The sequence below is a fragment of the Diabrotica virgifera genome, chromosome 3 (assembly GCF_917563875.1).
Source record: "Diabrotica virgifera virgifera chromosome 3, PGI_DIABVI_V3a".
Taxonomy (NCBI): domain Eukaryota; kingdom Metazoa; phylum Arthropoda; class Insecta; order Coleoptera; family Chrysomelidae; genus Diabrotica; species Diabrotica virgifera.
This window is the reverse complement of record NC_065445.1, coordinates 36,634,561-36,655,276: the sequence shown is the minus strand read 5'-3', so window position 1 is coordinate 36,655,276 and position 20,716 is coordinate 36,634,561. Positions and strand designations below refer to the sequence as shown.

General features: G+C 32.4%; 1 protein-coding gene across 1 annotated transcript; it reads right to left on the bottom strand.

Moving 5' to 3' along the window:
- Positions 1-13,719: 13,719 nt before the first annotated feature.
- Positions 13,720-20,357, bottom strand: LOC114326015 (zinc finger protein 664-like). Its single transcript, XM_028274201.2, has 2 exons — positions 19,822-20,357; positions 13,720-15,189 (listed from the first exon to the last, which is right to left on the bottom strand). Exons 1-2 carry the CDS (start codon positions 20,012-20,014, stop codon positions 14,111-14,113), a joined length of 1,272 nt encoding a protein of 423 aa, XP_028130002.1. The 5' UTR covers positions 20,015-20,357; the 3' UTR covers positions 13,720-14,110.
- Positions 20,358-20,716: the final 359 nt, after the last annotated feature.

Genomic DNA, 20,716 nt, shown 5'->3' with positions numbered 1-20,716 from the left:
TTAAACTATTAAAACAAAAACATTTAAAACAAACCTAATACTATGTAATACAAGATAGGTACCTCTTTAGTTGGTTCAAACTGTATTTAAATAAGTCGATCTGCAGATTATTGGCCAAAGACATGCATCTGTCAAGAGGATTATTCACACCATAAGTTGTTCTATGAAAGGGAATTCGAAAAGTTGGTTGTTGCCTTAAATCACGACGTGGTATGTAGAAAGTAACATATTCTAAGATATTAGGACAATCTAACAGACCAGCCTTTCCCAACCGGTGGGTCGCGGACAGATTTCAGGTGGGTCGCGGCGTGATTCTTACAGCAGCTGAGTAGTGTACAGAGTACAGAATAGCGTATCATCATGGGTGAGGGATGGGTCGCGAATATGAAAAAAGATCAGCAGGTGGGTCGCCAGACATGAAAGTTTGGGAACCACTGTAACAGACCATTAACCAACTTAAATAAGAATATTAGTGAAAATTTATCTCTACGGATGCTTAGTGGAGTCAATGAAATGTGTTGCTCAATCTCCATGTAATTATGATTAGCTATAGTAATTCCACATTTAAAAGCACACACTCTTAAGAATCTATGTTGTACTCTTTCCAAATAAATCATGTGATTTTGAAAATAAGGAGACCAAATTATTGAACAGTATTCCAAAATTGATCTGACCAAACAACAATAAACAACCCTGACAGTATGAACTGAAAAGTATTGGCAATTTCTTAGCACAAAACCAAGCATTTTACTACTCTTTACAGCTATTGAATTAATATGATTTATAAAAGTTAATTTCTCATCAAATATGATTCCCAAGTCTTTGATAGTAGTAATATATTCAAGTGGTTGATTATCAATGACATATGAAGACTGGTATTTGATTATTTTATGTGTAAAACTAATAAAACAACATTTTTTAACATTGAGATCCAGCTTATTCACCCGACACCAACAGTGTAATTGGTCTAAATCATTCTGTAAAAGCAACTGATCGTCTGGGCCCTCAAAAATCCTCCAAAGTTTTAAATCATCTGCAAACATTAAACAGTGACTATGTTTAAAACAATTAACGATATCATTAACAAAAACATTGAACAGTAAAGGAGAACAGTGTCCCCCTTGAGGAACACCAGAAGTAGCGAATATAGTTTCAGAGAGGTCGCCACCAATTTTAACATATTGAACCCGGCCAATTAGTGAACTTTGAAACCACAAGACAATCTGATGATGGAACCTGAACTTTTGCAACTTTTGCAAAAGATCCGATGGTCCACCCGATCAAATGCTTTCGAGAAATCTGTGTAAATGGAATCTATCTGCTTAAACTGTTCCATGTTTTGCAAAATGTCAGTTTGATAATAGAGTAGATTTGTTAAAGTTGATTTATTTTGGCAAAAACCATGTTGTTGATCGGATATTAAACCTTTGCATAGCCAACTCAACTGCTTGCTGACTAGGGAAACAGTTTCGGTATTGAAGATTGTATACAAACACTACGATAGTTTTCTACTTGATTTTTTTGACCATTTTTAAAAACAGGGACAACATAACTCACCTTCCAAGCATCGGGAAATACAGATGTTTGTAAAGATTTATTAAAAAGTATATATAGAGGTAAGACTATTGTGCAAACACATTCTTTCAGCAAGTAATCTGGTATTCCATCGGGTCCTTTTGAAAGCTTCTTTGGGAGCCTACTTATAGCATCAAATATCTCATTAATTATAATCTCGCAACAGTTAATATCCCTGCTAACAACATCATCCACAACTGTGTCAAATGAAAAAGTTGAATTATGATTATTAACATACACCGTCTGAAAAAACTCCATAAATAAATTAGCTATATCTTGCCCATTAGAAGCAGTCCTATTTCCATAAGACAGAGAATTCGGAAGACTGTAATTTGATCTTTTATCGTTAATAAACTGCCAAAACGATTTTGGATTATCCCTCAGTTTCAATTCAAAACACCCAATATAGTTAGAAAAACAAACTTCTGACAGACGCTTGCATTCAGCACGCAAATCTGAGAATTTTTTATAGTTACAATAAGTAAGTACGATTATTTACATATATAGAATGTGCCTTTTTTTTTCTGAATGGTTAATTTTCTCAAATCAACTGTAAACCATTTTGGAAATGATGATGTTCTATACTTTTTCAATGGAACAAAGTAAGCTATACCTATAGCAAGTATTTCATAAAAAGTATTAGTAGATAAATTTACATCATTTGTGTTAAGAATTATTTGCCAGTCAAAAGAAGCCAAGAAACTATCAAGTTCTCTATAGTTAGCATTTCTAAAATCATAATAATATTCATTATAAGCCAGATTACCGCATTTAGAAGAGCTAATAGGTAAAGAACACTCATATCCAATATGATGAAGACTACTGTCAAAAAGTTTATCTGAAGCCCTTGTAATTACTATATCTCTATTATTACTAAAAGCTAAATCTAAGAAAACATTCCTATCATTAGGTACAGTATTAATCTGAAATAGTCTAAGATATCCAAATGTGTGTGCCACATTTAACACAGAATCACCCATTGGACACTGGACCACAACTCCAAATTCGTCGTTTGGCCATAAGGCATTAGGCAAATTATAATCACCGAAAAGATATAAGTTTTCTGACGCACTTTGCTGACATATGTATTCAACTGTCTCACAATGCCTTGTATATAATTCTTGAGGAGATTGTGGAGGGATATACACTCCTCCAATCACAAATTTATTTTTATTGTGGTGGCATTGAATAAATAATTGCTCAACTCGGTCTTCAGTAATAGAGATACAATGAGATTGTATTTTTTGCTGACAAAAACTAGAACACCACCACCACTTTTCTTGGCACTGGTCCTCATAGATCTATCACATCTATAGACACTAAAACCGTTACATTTAATCTCACTGTTAGTTATGTTTTCGTTCAGGTTACTTTCAATAAAAATGATTATGTCATAGGAACAGCAGGAAACACTTTTTACTACATCAAAAATTTTGGTTCGAAGGCCACCAACGTTTTGATAATATACTGTTAATGGGCACGAGACTAGTTTTTTTGTTTGGTTTCTATTATTTTAGGGACACCATTGAGATATTTTATACTTAAATTACCTTCACCAGCAGCCTTTCTTTCTTCAAGTTCTCGTTTGGCCACCTTATATGCCTCAAGTTCCATCTTTGTCTGGTCTCTGGAAATGCTGAACTGGATTCTCTAAGCTTACTACCTGATTTTAGAGCTAGTCTAACAGTGCTATGGTTACAGATTACTTTAACTGGTCTAGCACGATTAGTATTATTTAATCGATCTTGTGATTTTCCAACTCGAAGAACATGTTTGACTATATATTTATTTGATATTTGACTATATATTTATATTATATCTTACACAAGTACTCTTTGGATTTTTATGTACTCAGTATCCTTCATCTTTGTTCTAACAAATAGGTACATTGTGGTTCCAATAGAGTTCACATATTACGTAAGTATATCATTGGAATCAATGTTCTCTTTTTGTAAACATTCTATTAGTTTCCTGTGCTTGAATTTATAATATGCCTTTTTATAATCAATGAAACAACTACTGCTACCACTAGGGGAGTGCATATAGATTTTCACTTCGGAAAAAATCAAACGAAGATAGAACTTTTTCTAATTTCAATAAGAAATGTTTAATAAACAACATATCAAAAAGTTCTACTCTCGAGGAGTGGGTGCTTCATTTTTTATTAAACAAATGAACTACGAAATTAGATGTTTTTTTAAATAACTCCAAAAATATAAATTTTAGAAAAAAACTGACTTGGCCATTGAAAAATTCAGAAAATTTTACAAAAAAATCTTATATAAAGAATTTTCTAAAATTAAATCTGTATCTTCTATAATTTTTTATTTATAACGCTAAAGTCACCCTTCTCACAAACATTGGCGCACTGTAAACTAATGTACAGCGAAGTACATGGTTGAGTTATTTTACTGCAATTCCTTTAACTAATGGATCAAATGAAATTTTACAAATTGAACATGAAAGAAGAATAATTAAGCTATCTTATCTTTATAATTGAAAGAAATAAAATGTATGGGCATAAGTTCGGTGTGGGCGGAAAGTGAGCCTTACATGAATTTTGTTTAAAAATGATTTACAAATGTGTAACTAATACAATTTTTCTTATAAAACTCTCAATTTTGCACAACTCACCTTTCAATCATCTTACTAAATGATGTATTATTAAAAAAAAATCTCAAAAATTTAATTCAAATGATATGACGTCTCAAAAAATGTAATTTTTGAAATCTTCGTAGTTTTATAGAATTACCACCACTTTAAGACGGTATTACTCAAGTTTGAACAGATCTATTACAGTTTTATAAGTGCTTTTTTAAAGCTTAGGAGGTAATCTTTAAAATGCACTAAATTATTTTACTTTAGAAATGAAATAAGCTATCTCTTTCTAAAAAATTAAGAAAGATAACAAAAATGTAATACAAAAACCGAAAATTACCAGCTAAAAAATGTTTATACAAAGTGATCAAAACTTTTTTCTGTAAAACTTACTTAAAATACATTTAATAATAAGCTTCAACAATAATAAATGTTCAGCAAAAAATTTTTTTAGCTCTTATACAGCATGTCTGCGTAACTTGGATTGATAACTTTTTTATTATCAGTTTTACGATAAAAAGTTATTCCTTATAAAATACTCTGCATCGTATATAATCTAAGATGCAATCATCAAAAAATATCAAATTTAATTAATGTTATACGAGGTATGTCAAAAAATATGAATTTCACTCAAGAGTAAAGAACCTTTACATTTCACAATATCGAAAATTGTTATTAGAAAAGTTGTTTGGAATTAAAAAATTTGTTTTAGTGTTCAATTACATCCTTCTAATTAAAATATTTTGAATAATAAAGGCACTTCTTAAGAAAAATTCATATTTTTTACATACCTCGTATAAATTTAAAAAAGTTGGATATCTGATGGTTGTATCTTAGATTTTAGACCAGGGAGAGCATTTTAGGAAGAATAACCTTTTTTCGTAAAAGTGATAATGAAGTAGTTATCATAATTGTAATAAAATGATGATAGTATCCGTAATTTGAGAATTAATTGAAATTTTTTTTTTTTCGATTAGAATGATGTAATTGTATATTTAGACATAGTTTCTAATTTCAAACAACTTTTCATAATAGCATTTTTTGATATTCTGGAATATAAAGGTACTTTACTCTTTAACGAAATTCATATTTTTGACGCAACTCGTATAAAATTGATAAAATTGATATCTGATGGTTGAATTTTAGATTTTTGACTATCCAGAGCATTTTATTAAGACTAACTTTTTTTCTTAAAATTGATAATAAAAAGTTTTTCATGTGGTTCCTAGCTACACAGACACACTGTATAAGAATTTTCAAATTGCAATGCCATATTCAGATTCAGCATAATCAAAAACAAAATAGAAACATATTTGATCAAAGTAAAATGATGAGTTTAACAATATTTTTAAAATTATTTATACAAAACAATTACACAGGTTTACAAAAAAAAATAAACTGTGGACTATTTGACGAAACCATATGACAAGGGGGTTTTTGGGGTCGCTGATCACGAATCCGGGATCCGCTGATCTCTATATATCACATCAGGTAAAGGTCATTTCAAGGTCAAATCAAGATAAATCAATAATCGCTCTGAAAAAGTATATTAGGGGGTTTTTAGGGTCGCTGATCACGAATCCGGGGTCCGCTACCTTCTCTCACGTCTAGCTCAAGGTCATTTCAAGGTCAAATCAAGATAAATCGACACAATCGCTTTGAAAAAGTATATTAGTGGGTTTTTGGGGTCGCTGATCACAAAACTGGGGTCCGTTAACCCTCTAGCAGGCAAAACTGAAATAATAGAGATAGAAAGTTGGGAATTTTTCTCTAGGCAATTATTGGTAAAAGAAACTAAAAAAAGCAATAAAACAGGTAAAAAAGGTTATTGGCTCACTTTCTTGGTAAAAAAGGTGAAGCGTTCTTTAAAGAACACTTGCCGGATTAAGAAAAAAAAGTTGGTTTCAGTAATAATATATTTTTTATTATATAGGCAAGCGTTCTTCAAAGAACGCTTCACTTTGTCAAACATTTTTTACAACTGTTTTTTTCTGTAATCAAACTAATAATCCCTTTCTAAAATAAAAAAAAAAAACAAAAATAAGTTCACTATTTTTTTTTTCCTTGAACCGGCAAGCGTTCTTCTAAGAACGCTTCACTTTATCAAACATTTTTTACAACTGTTTTTTTCTGTAATCCAACTAGTAATTTTTATTGATAAAAGACATTTATGTTACTTACTAAAAAAATTCCCAAGTCGATTGGATATTCAGAATACAAATTATATTTGATACAACACGTGGTCGTTTCGACAAATAATTATCGATGCGTCTACACTGCCTTTTTGAACAATATTGAAAGCAGCGTGCAAACCAAATTTTGGATTGCATTAATCTTTTCAGCAAATGTTAAACACCTGTTGACGGACGGAACGACACAGGTTTAAACGATAATAATATTCAGGTATAGGTTTTTCAGATTTCCAAACACGAGTTCTTTAAAGAACGCTTGCCGGTTAGAGGGTTAAACTCTGCCGTGTCAGGTAAAGGTCATTTCAAGGTCAAATCAGTTTTGTGATCAGCGACCCCAAAAAACCTCTAATAGGGTAGGTGGGAGCAAAGGTACGCATTGTGTAAATTTTCATCTCTAGTGAATCTCCTAATGCTTGAATTGGCACAGAGTATAGATGAAAGTGAAATTGATACATTTTGTAATCATATTAGGCAAATGGAAATTCTTCAGTATTATTTTTGTAGTGTTGATAACTTTTTGAAAAAAAAAATGTAAATGCGTACCTTTGCCCCACCCAATGGGGCAAAAGTACGCATGTGCGTACTTTTGCGGATTTGAGACATTTTGCAATTGAGACAAAATTAGCTAATAGAATATCAAGCTCAACTTGATATTCACTTTGAAGATTGACTTGAAACATGCATTTGCCAAGTCTACCTCACTGGGGGACAAAGGTACGCACTGCGAACGTTTGCCCCATTTCAACGTTTGCAGTGCGTACCTTTGCCCCATTTGTGTGAGTACTTTTGCCCCATCCGGCAACCAATAATATCGCACACCTAGTTCAATAGTGCCACAAGTGCAAAACACAATATTCTCGAGAAATGAGCAAAACGTTCTGTAGTAAACGCGTTTTGCCCTGTAAATAATTTATTTTGAGAATTAATGGCTTCAAAATTACAATTTAGGTAGTAAATTATACACTTATTGGCTGGATCTTATTACAATTTATTAAAAATAAAACGTTATATTATTTTGATAGTTATGGCGATATTGCATTGTGAAGAAAGTCATTTATAAAACGATACCTAGGAGATACGGCGGCAATGTCATGAAAAAATCAATTGATTTTTGCAGTTGTGGCCGTATTGAACGTATTGAATTACATCGGTTGTATTGTGGCAGTGTATATTATCGCCACATCTCCCAGTTATGGCCATATTGCATTTTCAAAACCTCCAAAAACCCTACAGTGAAATACCGAAGTATCTTATTTTATACTTATCCAAAACAATATTTTAGTTCAGGCTGTATTGCATTAGATGGGCCATTATATAGGCAATATTTTACAGCCTTAACCCAAAATTCGAATTTTTTGCAGTTGTGGCACAATTGAACTAGGTGTGCGATATATCTAACCTCAATATGAAACTATGCACATATGAACTTCAAACTGTCATGTAGAAGAAGACTTCTAACAATAAACTTTCAACATATGTCTAACCAATAATAATCTGAGTTTGAAAGATTAAGGGCCGGTACTTTATGTCCCGGTTAAACCTCGGTTAGCTAACCGGGGTTTAATCGGGACAGAAAAGTACCCCATAGGGCCTCTTGCGTTGTAATAAAAGTAATTATAATTATTATTATAATTATTTATGAATATAATAATAAGTATAATTGCGTTTATGTCTATGTTATGCATATATTTCTGTCCCGATTAAACCCCGGTTAACTAACCGGCTGTTAACGGAGACATAAAGTACCGGCCCTAAGAATTAGAATCAATCAATTTTTAAGAAAAATTAGATCAAAAGGTATAAAAATAATTTTTACCTCATTTTTGTCGTTGTATTCGCCCTGATTGCGCCAAAGTTTCTCATCCAATGCTACTGAGTAGTACAAACATATGCCACAAGATGTTGTCGCCAACATATAAGAAGTTACTGAAAAATGTAAGTGCGTACCTTTGCCCCGTGCGTACTTTTGCCCCCACCTAGGGGAGATATGCCTGAGACGGCATACTTTTTTTTAAATGTTTTGTAATCGATAATCGATAGAGTTAGACATGTAATAAAAATCAAAGTCAGTGCTAGGAACATTTACATAAATATAACATTATTTTTTAACAAGGTACATATAGTTTTTTCCTGAGAAAATAAATTGTAAAGTATTACATGTGCCATCGGGGTCCGGACAAAAAATCCCCACAAATTATTCCTGGACAAAAAATCCCCGGACAAAAAATCCCGGACAAATAATCCTCACAAATTTTTTTGGACAAAATATCCCCACAAAAAGTCCCCAATAAATATTTGTGCCGAATAGTTCTCTAAAAGTTTTCGCGAGATTTTAACAAATTTCGAATTCCAATTCCATGCTGAAAACTTCAAATTTTACATGACAAAAGAGTGTGAGTTTTTTCAAAAATAGCGGAAGATATGGGGAGTGAGCTAAGGCCCCGTTTTCATGACAGGCGCTTAACGCGCGATTACAACTACATACATCTTACTGAAGACCGTTCACATGCTAACGCGCGTTTTAGGTCATTAAGACGCGCGTTAGCATGTGAACGGTCTCAAGTAAAATGTATGTATGTAGTTATAATCGTGCGTTATCAAAATGCGCGGTAAGCGCCTGTCATAAAAACGGGGCCTTAGCTCATTCCCCATATTTTCCACAATTTTTGAAAAAACTCACACTTTTTTGTTATGTATAATTTAAAGTTTTCAGCATGAAATTGGAATTCGAAATTTGTTAAAATTTCAGGAAAACTAGAGAACTTTTCGACAGCAAATATTTCTTGGGGATTTTTTGTACGGAATTTTTTGTGGGGATATTTTGTCCAAAAAAATTTGTGGGGATTATTTGTCCGGGATTTTTTGTGGGGATTTTTTGTCCAGGGATAATTTGTGGGGATTTTTTGTCCTAGCTTCGTGCCATCTCACCCACATACATGTGGGTAAGATGGCCTACCCTTGAAATAAAGGCACTAATCTCGACTCATAAGTCACAAATAATTTTTTTTGTAGTCTTGGGTACACCGGCACATTCGGAATATGACCACTTGCCACAAATTTGGCAAGGTTAGTCAGGTTTTTCGAGAAAGAGATAATGAAAAGAGGCCATTACAAAAAATGCAAGCAGCATCTTCCCGGTCACTTGTCTCAATATCGACGGAATCGATTTTGTCGGTTCGAATTCCTCTTAAAACGATCCATAACTGTAACGACAAACTTCAATCATATAACAAAATTAATGCAGTGTAAAAACGCATAAGGGTGAGATGGCATACCTATGCCATCTTATCCACCTGCTTACTATGCCATCTCAGGCAACATTGCAATCATACCGTTTTTTTAACCTAATTTTTCTTAAGCACATTTTTAAGATATAAATCGATACAGGCGTGATAGGCATAAGGTAAAGGAACATCACAAAATTTAAAAACTTAACTCAGGTGTAAAGACTCGCGAATTATAATGTGATACAAAAAAAGTCAATAAATATTTTGTCCTACTTAATTAACATTCCAAAGGCTACTGCTGTCAAAATAAAACTAACATGCATAAGTTCAACAATGTTGACAAATTTTAACTTGAGGAACTGAAAACTGTCACACTAGGCACCAAATTTGGAATAGTTTACGAAAAACGCGTGATATGCCATCTCAAGCATACTTCCCCTACCCTATACATTTTCAGAGTGATTGTGTCCATTCATCTTGATTCGACCTTGAGCTAGACGTGAGAGGTCAGCGGACCGCGGATTCGTGATCAGCGACCCCAAAAACCCCCTAATATACTTTTTCAGAGCGACTGTCGATTTCTCTTGATTTGACCTTTACCTGATGTGATAGAGATCAACGGACGCCGGATTCGTGATCAGCGACCCCAAAAACCTCCTTGTCATATGGTTTCGTCAAATAGTCCACTTTTTTTTGTAAACCTGTGTTATTATTGTTTAAACAATTAGCGGCCAAATCTGCGAGTAGAACTTTTTATTTTAACATATGTATGTAAACCAACAAAAAAAGTTTTAGAAAAATATAAGCTTGTTTGAATTTTTCCGAAACAATGCATGTTTTCGTTCTAATTGCACTCCCCTACACTGCTACAGCATCTGATACGCAGAATTATTTTTATAAATGTGCTTAAATAGTCAGTTTGGTTTCGTTTCGATTCAGAAGTGTTCATGTAGCCCCACTGAAGAGGTTTGGAGAGGCTGAAATAGATGTATGGAGATGGTGGATCATCTCTGAACTGAAATAAAACATAAGCTGTTTTTAATTTTTCATTTTACTCATATTGAGTACCAGTGGCGGTTCGTGACCTCAGTATGCGGGTAGGCTACACATATACTTCGGGTAGGCGACAAAAAATATCCTACAATTTGTAATACATTTTGAGCCGTCTTGCAATACTAAATGTAATCTATGAGCGCAACAATGTGTAAAAATTGCTTTTGGAGCATCTACTTTAATTTTTTATTGTAATCCGTTTAAAGAGCCAGCCATTACACTTGCACCATCGTAAAATTGAGCAATTGATTTATTTTTGTAATCATATGGCTCAAGCACGTTTGAAATTAAACTATATGGAGCGTCTGCAGATCTATTCTCGCTAACATCAAAAAACCCTAAAAATCTTTCTGTTACCTGACCAACTTTGTTAACAAAACGGATTGTTAAAGTACACTGTGATTTTTCGGTTATATCAGTAGTATCGTCCGCTAGTATAGAAAAAAATTGACTTTCATTAATTTCTGTTAAAATTTCATTTTTTACGTAATCGGCAAGGCAATCTATTAAATCATTTTGTATTGTTTTTGACAAACCCGTGAACACCCCTTCTATTTTTGAAGTTATACTTCTTTACGGGCGTAATGACGGTGAATTTTTATATGGTAAAACCTAGCGACCGGGCGCATGCGCATTATAACTTTGTTCTGATTGGATGTTCAAATGACATGACAAAAATTATCCAATATGGCAGCTGTGGGACTGTGGTTTGGTTATAATGTATGGTTGTTGCGTTTTAAAATTTGTAGGAAGAGAAACAACAAACAAAAAGTTAGTTAATGGTTATACTGCCTTTTTAAATAGTTTTCATATTATATTTTTGGACTTATTTACATAGAAGAGATGATTGTTGCATGCCAATGTGAAAGCCAATCAAACTGTGACTAGTATGAGTGCCGCAGATCTCGCTTATTCAAAGCTAAAGAATCTTACACTGGTAAGTGTTTTATAAATAGTTGATCAATTTTTGTTATGATATTTGAACATAGCCACTTTGCACGATGCAAGTGATTGCGAAATTTATTAGTCGTTATACGGGCTCCGATACCTACCTATTTGAACCTACCAAAATACATAAGTAGTATGTAATACTTTTATTTACATAATTTGATTACCATCAAAACTTCTATCAATATTCACCTAATATATTGTTTTCTTACTCTATGTTTTGTTGTATTTTTTCAATTCTAAATCATTTCAATTCAAAATCAAAATAATTTGATTTACATAAGTTAAAAATGTCAAAAGTTTAATCCGTTTAGTTAGTCGATCTTCGCACATAATGACAAACTGTCTCTGTGGCGAAGCTTTTAATGCGAGTGAACCCCAATACAACGCAAATACCAGCCGCGTGGTAAGTTGGTTCGAATCCCAATAGAAACTTTTATTTTTTATTTTTTTTTATACATTTTATGATTGTAAGTATATTTATTATATAATTTTATTTTCAGAAAATACGTATTTAGTTAAAAATTTTTCCGACAATTAATGTTCAGAAATCATTTGTGGCATTTTTAATGTGTTTGTGTGTTTTATTCTTTTATTATTTTAATTTTTGGCACTGTTTTAATAAAAATGTTTGAGAAGTAGTAAGTATAAATTAGTTTAATATTTAAATAAAATATAAATAAAAAGTATATTAATTTCGTTTATAATCATATAATCATATAATAGAAGTATAACTTCTTACGTGCGTACAAAGTACACACACATTCTTGTTTAACATGATCCTGGATTTCCTGATCGCGTTTAACTACTAAATTAAAAATTTCTTTAAAATTACCCATGTTTGAAGAATTATGGCTCTCATCACGACCGCGAAATGCAAGTTCTTGTTTTACTAACAGAATTGTAACATCAATTTCTTCAACTTCTTCATTATATATCTTATTAGATAGAGAAATATGTCCAGCTAAAGCACTGTCAATAGTTTGTTTATTTTTTCTAACCGTTTTAAACCTAAGCAATTGTTTAAATGTTCTTTCGAAGATTCATGTTTTTTTACACTAGCTGATAAATTTTTCAAATCTGAATATCCCTGACTCACCCAAACATTTTTCTTCAAATTTGAGAGCAGCAGACAAGGCCAACAGAAAAGTGAATTTTTAAAATAACTTCCGCTTAGCCATTTATGATTTTCATACCATATTGTTTAAAACGATCTCGAAAATGGTCGATTGTCTTTTGTCTTATCTGTGGATAAAATTGTTAAATTTGGTAAAGGCCGGCCCATTGAAATAATTTCTGATCTTTCTTGATTTTGGCGCCTTGAAAAAGGCGTCTCGATCAAACTGTATATTACATCGTTTAAAATATTCATATTCGATGACTAAAGTTTTTCCACCAATAAAACTAACACACCTACGTTTCAACAACGTCAAATATTACTTATTTTATTTATGTATCAAATAATAATTTACTGTTCGAATAAATTGATAAGTTAACAATTAACCTCGCTTTAAATTTTTAATTATCTATATAATCTAATAACACAATTCGTCAGTTTAACTTTAAATTATCCAAATGGTATTGAAACAATAAAAATATAATGGACTACTGACAAATAACTATTCACAGATTTATTTGTCGTTAGTGAATTATTACTAAATTAATATAAAATTAAAATGCCCTTCAATAGACCGATCTCAAATTTACCTGTTTATTATTCAGTTTTCATAAACAAATTTAAATTGTCCTACCTAGTTTTATTCAATACTTAACCTACTAATAACAGCCAAAATCAAAAAACAATTATTTAAAACAGTTTCACAAGACACAAGAGAAGCAACTGATAAAATTTTGTAGGTCCGGCTACAAGACTCTGTGCCTATTCGCCCTTTCAAAATCGTAGAATACGGTCGCTACCAGCAGACCTGCAGCAGGCCTGTCGCGTAAACAGAGAGAGATCGCACGTCAATTCGGTGTTGGCGTCGTTCTATTTCAGGCTACGTTTTTAAGTGCCTGACCAAGGAAGAATATATAGAATCTTATACAGTACTACTGATACTACAAGGAGCGTACAATAATTATAACTACGGAGAAAATTTTTTGGATATTTTTAAAAATAATTTGGATAATTTTTGCTATTTTATTGTAGGTATTGTGTCAAAATTTATAAATTACAATTTTGAAATAAGTAATTTATATTAATAATTTATATTATTGTACTACATTTGAAGAGGGTAGGCGGCGCTTACCTTGCCTACCCCGACGGGCCGCCCCCGTTGAGTACACAGAATCAACTTTTGTTGGAATTTTTCCTAGACGAATAGACTGAATGTGACTGCATATTGTAGAGTTCCTTTCGTCTCCCTTAGTCTTCATCTCCTTTCCTTATAAATTGTAAAAGGCAAAGATTAAGGATGTTACCAGAAAGTGATTCCACGAGAAGTTTCAGATTTATTGTTTAGATCTGGGACTTCTCATTTCTCTCTGCTTAAAACAAATTTCATACTTGTGAAGTTTTTATCCACTGTGAATTCTCAAATGTGTTTTCAATGTAGCTGCTGCCTTAAACTGTTTAAAACAAATTTTACACTTGTAAGGTTTTTCGCTAGTGTGTACTGTCAAATGTCTTTTCACCTTACCTTTAGTACGAAATTTCTTAAAACAAATCTCACACTCGTAACGTTTTTCTCCAGTGTGAATTTTATTCACATGTCTTTCCAATGTAGCTGCACTGCTAAACTGCTTAAAACAAATCTCACACTTAGGTTTTTCTCTAGTGTGCATTCTCAAATGTCCTTTCAATACAGCTGCTTCTCTAAACTGTTTAAAACAAATTTCACACTTGTAAGGTTTTTCGCTGGTGTGCGTTTTTAAATGCCAGTTCAAATGAGTTGTAGTACTACATGGCTTTAAACAAGTTTCACACTTGTAAGGTTTTTCTCCTGTGTGCACTCTCAAATGTCTTTTCAAATGACTTGTTTGATAAAACTGTTTAAAACAAATTTCACACTTGTGCGGTTTTTCTCCCGTATGAACTCTCAAATGTGTTTTCAAACCACCCCTTATTCTAAAATTCTTAAAACAAACTTCACACTGGTAAGGCTTTTCCCCAGTGTGCATTCTCAAATGGCTCTTCAATTCACATGTGTTAATGAACTGTTTTGAACAAGTTTCGCACTTGTACGGTTTTTCACCAGTGTGTCTTCTTAAATGGATTTTCAAATCACCTTTCTGAGAACACTGCTTAAAACAAATTTCACACTTGTAATTGTAAGGATTGTTTTCACTGTGTGTTACCAAATGTTCTTTTAAAAGTCTTGCTATAGTAAACTCCTTTAAGCAAAATTCACACTTGAAGAACTTGTCTCCAGTGTGAATTCTCAAATGATTTAACAATTCCCTTGTGTTAATAAACTGTTTTAAACAAGTTTCACACTTTAAAGGTGTTTGTCCATTCACAATGAGTAACTGGACGACTTTGATATTTTTCTTTAATGTGTTTCCTTCAGCGTGTTGACTCATGTAATTTCCTTCGGAAGATGAATGTTCAACTAGTGTCTCCATAATCTCCATTTTGGTTTCCTCTTGGGGATAACCTAAAATACAAACCAACCATAAAATAAATACACTCCTGGCCAAAAAAACCGGGACACCTTAAAAATGGCATTTTTGATGTCTCGAATCTCCTAAACCTGTTGTCCGATTTTAGTGATTTTTTTAATATGTTATAGCCTTATTCTCTAAGAATATGGATGTAGTAATAGTGTTGCTGAACAGGTAAATGTCATTGTATAACAATAATACTGTGTTTTTTCCTGAAAGTTCGTAACACCCTGTGGAATATTCTAGCATTTAAAAAATATTGAAATTAAAACTCAGTTGTAGCCCTAGCCTCTCTTAACATTCTGCTTTTTGACTCATTCACTTATGTTGGATAATGAAAAAGTTAGGTACTTTGACAAGTAGCCATGTTCTTCATCAATATAGGGTGTTTCTAAATAAGTGCGACAAACTTTAAGATGTAATTCTGCATGAAAAAATAATGACCGTTTGATTTATAAACATATGTCTGCAAATGCTTCATTTCCGAGATACCGGGTGTTGAATTTTTTCTTACACACTGACGATTTATTTATTGCTCTAAAACCGGTTAAGATATGCAAATGAAATTTGGTGTGTTTTAAGAGGCAGTCATTGCGCATTTTTTGACGTACAATTATGTATTTTATATTCACCATTGGCGTGCATACGGGTCATATTACCCGGTCATATTACCTGTATGCACGCCAATGGCGAATATAAAATTTTTAGTTTTATGTCAAAAAATGTGAAATAACTACTCTTGCTCTTAAAACCTACCAAATTTCATTTGCATATCTCAACCGGTTTTAGAGCAATAAATAAATCGTCAGTTTGTAAGAAAAAATTCAACATCCCGTATCTCGGAAACGAAGCATTTGCGGACATATGTTAATAAAACAAACTGTCATTATTATTTCATGCAGAATTAACCCTCTTAAAGTTTGTCGCACTTATTTAGAAAGACCCTGTATTGATGAACAACATAGCTAGTTGTCAAAGTACCTAACTTTTTTATTATCAAACATAAGTGAATGAGTCAAAAGACAGAATGTTAAGAAAGACTAAGGCTACAATTGAGTTTTAATTTTAATATTTTTTAAATGCTAGAATATTCCACAGGGTGTTATGAACTTTCAGGAAAAAACACAGTATTATTGTTACACCCAGTATACAATGACATTTACATGTTCAGCAACACTATTACTACATCCATATTCTTAGAGAATAAGGCTATAACATAATAAAAAAATCACTAAAATCGGACAACAGGTTTAGGAGATTCGAGACATCAAAAATAGCCCATTTTTAAGTTGTCCCATTTTTTTGACCAGGAGTGTATTTGAGCATAAGGGAAATTGTATGTCAAAACAAAGAAATGCAATAATCAATCTAAAGCAGTGGTTCTCAACCTTTTTGAGTCATGTCAGGTATCACAAAAATTTTTTAATTATTTTTGGTACCACCTAACTGAAATACCTATAAAGTTAGGTAGATAATCTAATTGCCTAGAAATATGCTGGATTTTGGCTGTATTTTTGTGTACCACCTCAAATAATGATATGTATTTCCAGTGGTACATGTACCGCATTTGTTGTAAAATCAATTTAAAGTAATTTTATTTGATTTCTGTTTTGATAAATATTATGTTAGTTCTAGCATCAGTCTTAAACTAGTCGAGCGTTCTCACAAAAGTAAATTTTGATTTGGACACTGGATCGAAATGGTCAGCATTTGCGGATTTTGTTCGGATATTCAGATTGCGACTTGCACAGTGGAATTATTTGTTTGAGGTTTAAAAATTTTAAATGAAAATAATATATTTTGACTATTACTTACCACTATTTACATTTTAACATTAATTTTCAATATTCAGCATAAGCCTTAACAATTTGGATACATTTGAAGTTTGTATTTTCTCTGATAAAAAAGTGATCTAGCGAAAAACAAAAACAGTTTGCTACCAGCTTGTGGATTGAACATGCGCAGTAAAGCAGTACAATATCTGGTGTCAAACCATACAAAACTGCATGCTAGAACAAACCTATTGTATCTTAAATCTCTTGGAAACTGTACCACTGTACCATCTTACGATAAGATAAAGATTTTCTTTTTTAAGTGTCAACCAGTTGTGTTATATGAAGAAATACATTTTAAATGGAAATTACATAAAAAAGAACGTTTGTTTCCATTAAAAATCCATTGTACAAGCATCAGTAAGTGAATAAAAATTCAGTGATATAACTTTCATAGCCCTAAAGACCCTGCCCTTTTTTTCCACTAATTTAAACACAAACACCAAGAAATTCTTCAATAAATGTCTAAATTATCCAATAAGTTATAACTATTAGGTACCTTTGAAACACTCCATAAAAAATGGCAAGAAAATGGAGCTGACAGATCTTTAAAACTATATTGTCGCCAAAGTAGCAGTAGCATATGCTAAAGCAGAAGCGTATACAAATTTATGGGATCAACTTAATACCAGGGAGGGCAAGACAAAGATATATAAAATGCCAAACAGAGAACAAAGAAAGCAAAAGATTTTAATCAGATTAGATGTATCTGAGATGAAAATAAAATACTAATCCACGAAAAGGATGTCAGAAAAAGGTGGAAACAGTACCTATTTTGAGACAGTTTATTAACCTCTAACTACCCGCGTATCAAATTATATCATAACTACACGTGTGGCGTACTTACTACGCCACAAGAAAATACACTCAAAAACAGCGGATTTGTTTTTTTTTTTTTGAAAAAATACAGGTGGTTTTTGGAAAAAATACTAAAAAAATTTTTTTTGAAATGTGATTTTTTACATAAAAAAAGTATTGTTTATAAAGAAAAGTGTATTTTGTGCCATAATGACCAAAAAACAATTGAAAGATGTACTTATATTACTACTTATATTATTATAATCGTGGCGAATATTGTCCACCACGAGAAACAACAAATAATAAACTGTAAATTATGATCTTCCCAGAATGCTGATTATAACGAAACTAAAACCAATTGTAAAGCACATTCCAGTGATATGTTAGAAAGATAAACAAGGTCAAAAATTAAATTTTTAAATATATTTGCAGTAGAATTCTTTTATCTGGCGTACAGAATACGCCAGAATAAAGGTTAAATGAAGAATTTTACTGAAAACCTGTTGAATTAACAGAGACAGTAACAGCAATGGTCATCAAAATAACAAATGAGGAAGTGGCTCAAGCGTTTCAAAAAATAAAGAAAGAAAAAGCAGTTGGGCAGATATTCATGGGAAGTATGGAGAGCATTAGGAGAGACAGAAGCAAGTTGGCTAACAGGTTTATTTAACCTTCCGATGACCAACCTTTTTTTGTTACACGGATGACCAAGGGGGGGAAAATGACCCCATGTCAAAAATGACAATTAACAAAAAAATAAAGTTTTTTTTTTAGTTTTTAATTTTTTTTGGCATGGACTTTATGTCATTCAGCCAGTCACAAAATGAGTATTAGTGTCATGTGTAGTATGTATGTTGAGTAAGTGTCTTGTTACTTTGCAAAGTCGATGTCATTTGACGTCATTAGCGTAAAACTACTTGTAATTACACTAAACATCAACTTCAGAATATATTTTTTATTCGTAAAATATAGCGATTTTTTTTTATTTCAAAATATGAGGATATCTAGAATGATATTAAAGTCAAATAAAAAAATAATGAGTTAAAAATTAAAAATACTTTTGAATTTATTAAAGAAAAACATACGCTGGGGTCACAATTTCCCCCGCTTGGTCATCCTAAGGTTAATAGAATTATAGAAGTTGGACAAATGCAAGAACAATAGAGAAGCAGTTTATTAGTGCCTGTTTACAAAAACAAGGGAGACAACGCACAAACTACAGGTCTATGAAACTATTTAGTCACACCATGTAAATATGGGAGAGAGTAATTGATAGATGGATATGTGAAGCGACCCAAATATCCGATAATCAATTTGGCTTTATACAAGGCAGATCAACAACAGATGCAATTTTCATTAATTGATGATACAGGAAAATTGCAAATACAAATTTAATTGCAATTGCTGGAAAGATACAGGAATAAAGACAGGTTCATATGGTATTTTGACCTTGAGAAAGCATATGATACAGAACCTCCAGAGATTCGCGATGAAAAACAAAGTAGCTGACCTCTGGTGGAATAAATTTAAACTACTATAAGTGGTATAAACAAACCAGACAATTGTTGATTTGAATGAAATTTGGTCACTATTAAGAAATTTTTAGTAAATTCCAGCATTATGAGTACATTAAAATATTTTAAATCAAATCAGTATTGTTCTATTCCTCAATTGAATGTTTGTTTATACCATTTATATCGGCCATTTTCTTGCATTCGACCTGCCCTCTATATTCTGTTTCAATCGCGAATTCTGTGGAGGGCAATAAGAAAGGAGTCCCTGGTGAATATGTAGTGTGGCAGAGACTGATAAATTTCATGTGAAAGTAAGTAGGATTGCACCAAGGCTCGGTCAACTTGACCTGGAGAAGACGCTAAGGCAGGAAATGTTGGTAAAGGGGATTAATATTGATATGACCCAAGAGAGGAACTTATGGAGAAATGCAATTAGGGAATATTTGCCTTATGTTTTAATATCTATTATTTACCTACTTACCTTCTTTATTTTTTATTTGTTCTTTTTCAAATAGCTTAAATTTATATTCATCTTGTGGTACTTCAGTGTTTACATTTGAGTCTAAATAATTAAATGCCTCCTGAGCACTTTCTGTTTTAGGTTCTTCTTTGATTTCGATTTTGAAAACATCCAAAAGACTGTCACAGGCCTCAATCTTAATATCCGTTTCCATTTTATTACAAGTTTCTTCACTATGTAGCTTCTTGTTTCATTTCTATTATTATTCAATTTGATTTGCAAATCTTAGTTTTGTCTTTAAACAAAACAAATAACTTTAGAGGATATCTTTTGCCATCACTTCAAATCAAACCATATCACCACACCAACGAAAATAAGAAATGAACGAAATCAACCAAATAAAAAAAATACTCCTTCTGGGTCCTGGGTTTGGTCGAATTCAACTTAAATATTACAATACTTTGAACTGAAATCTGATCTGAAATTACCCTTACCCACATCACTGGAAATAGGGCTTTTCATTCAGTCATTTGTTTCGAGCTTCTGTCATGTGTCACATAATTTTAATATATCTACGTCATACGTTATTGCTATATACCAAATGATACAAACCAAAGACGTATGGCGTAGATATATTAATATTATGTGACACATGACAGAAGCTCGAAACAAATGACAATCGATGAAAATCCCTATTACTGAAATACAGTTGAGTCCATGGTTCTGTACACGTGCATCCTCATTTTAAAGGTGAAACAAAATACTTAAGTCCAAATAAAGACCCCCTTCACATGAGAGGCGCTTACAACTAATCGCGCGTTATCAAAACGCACGTTAAGCGCCTCTCATGTGAACGGGCTCTTACGCTCTTACCATACATATACCTATTAACCTGTAGATTAGGCTAATTATGCGC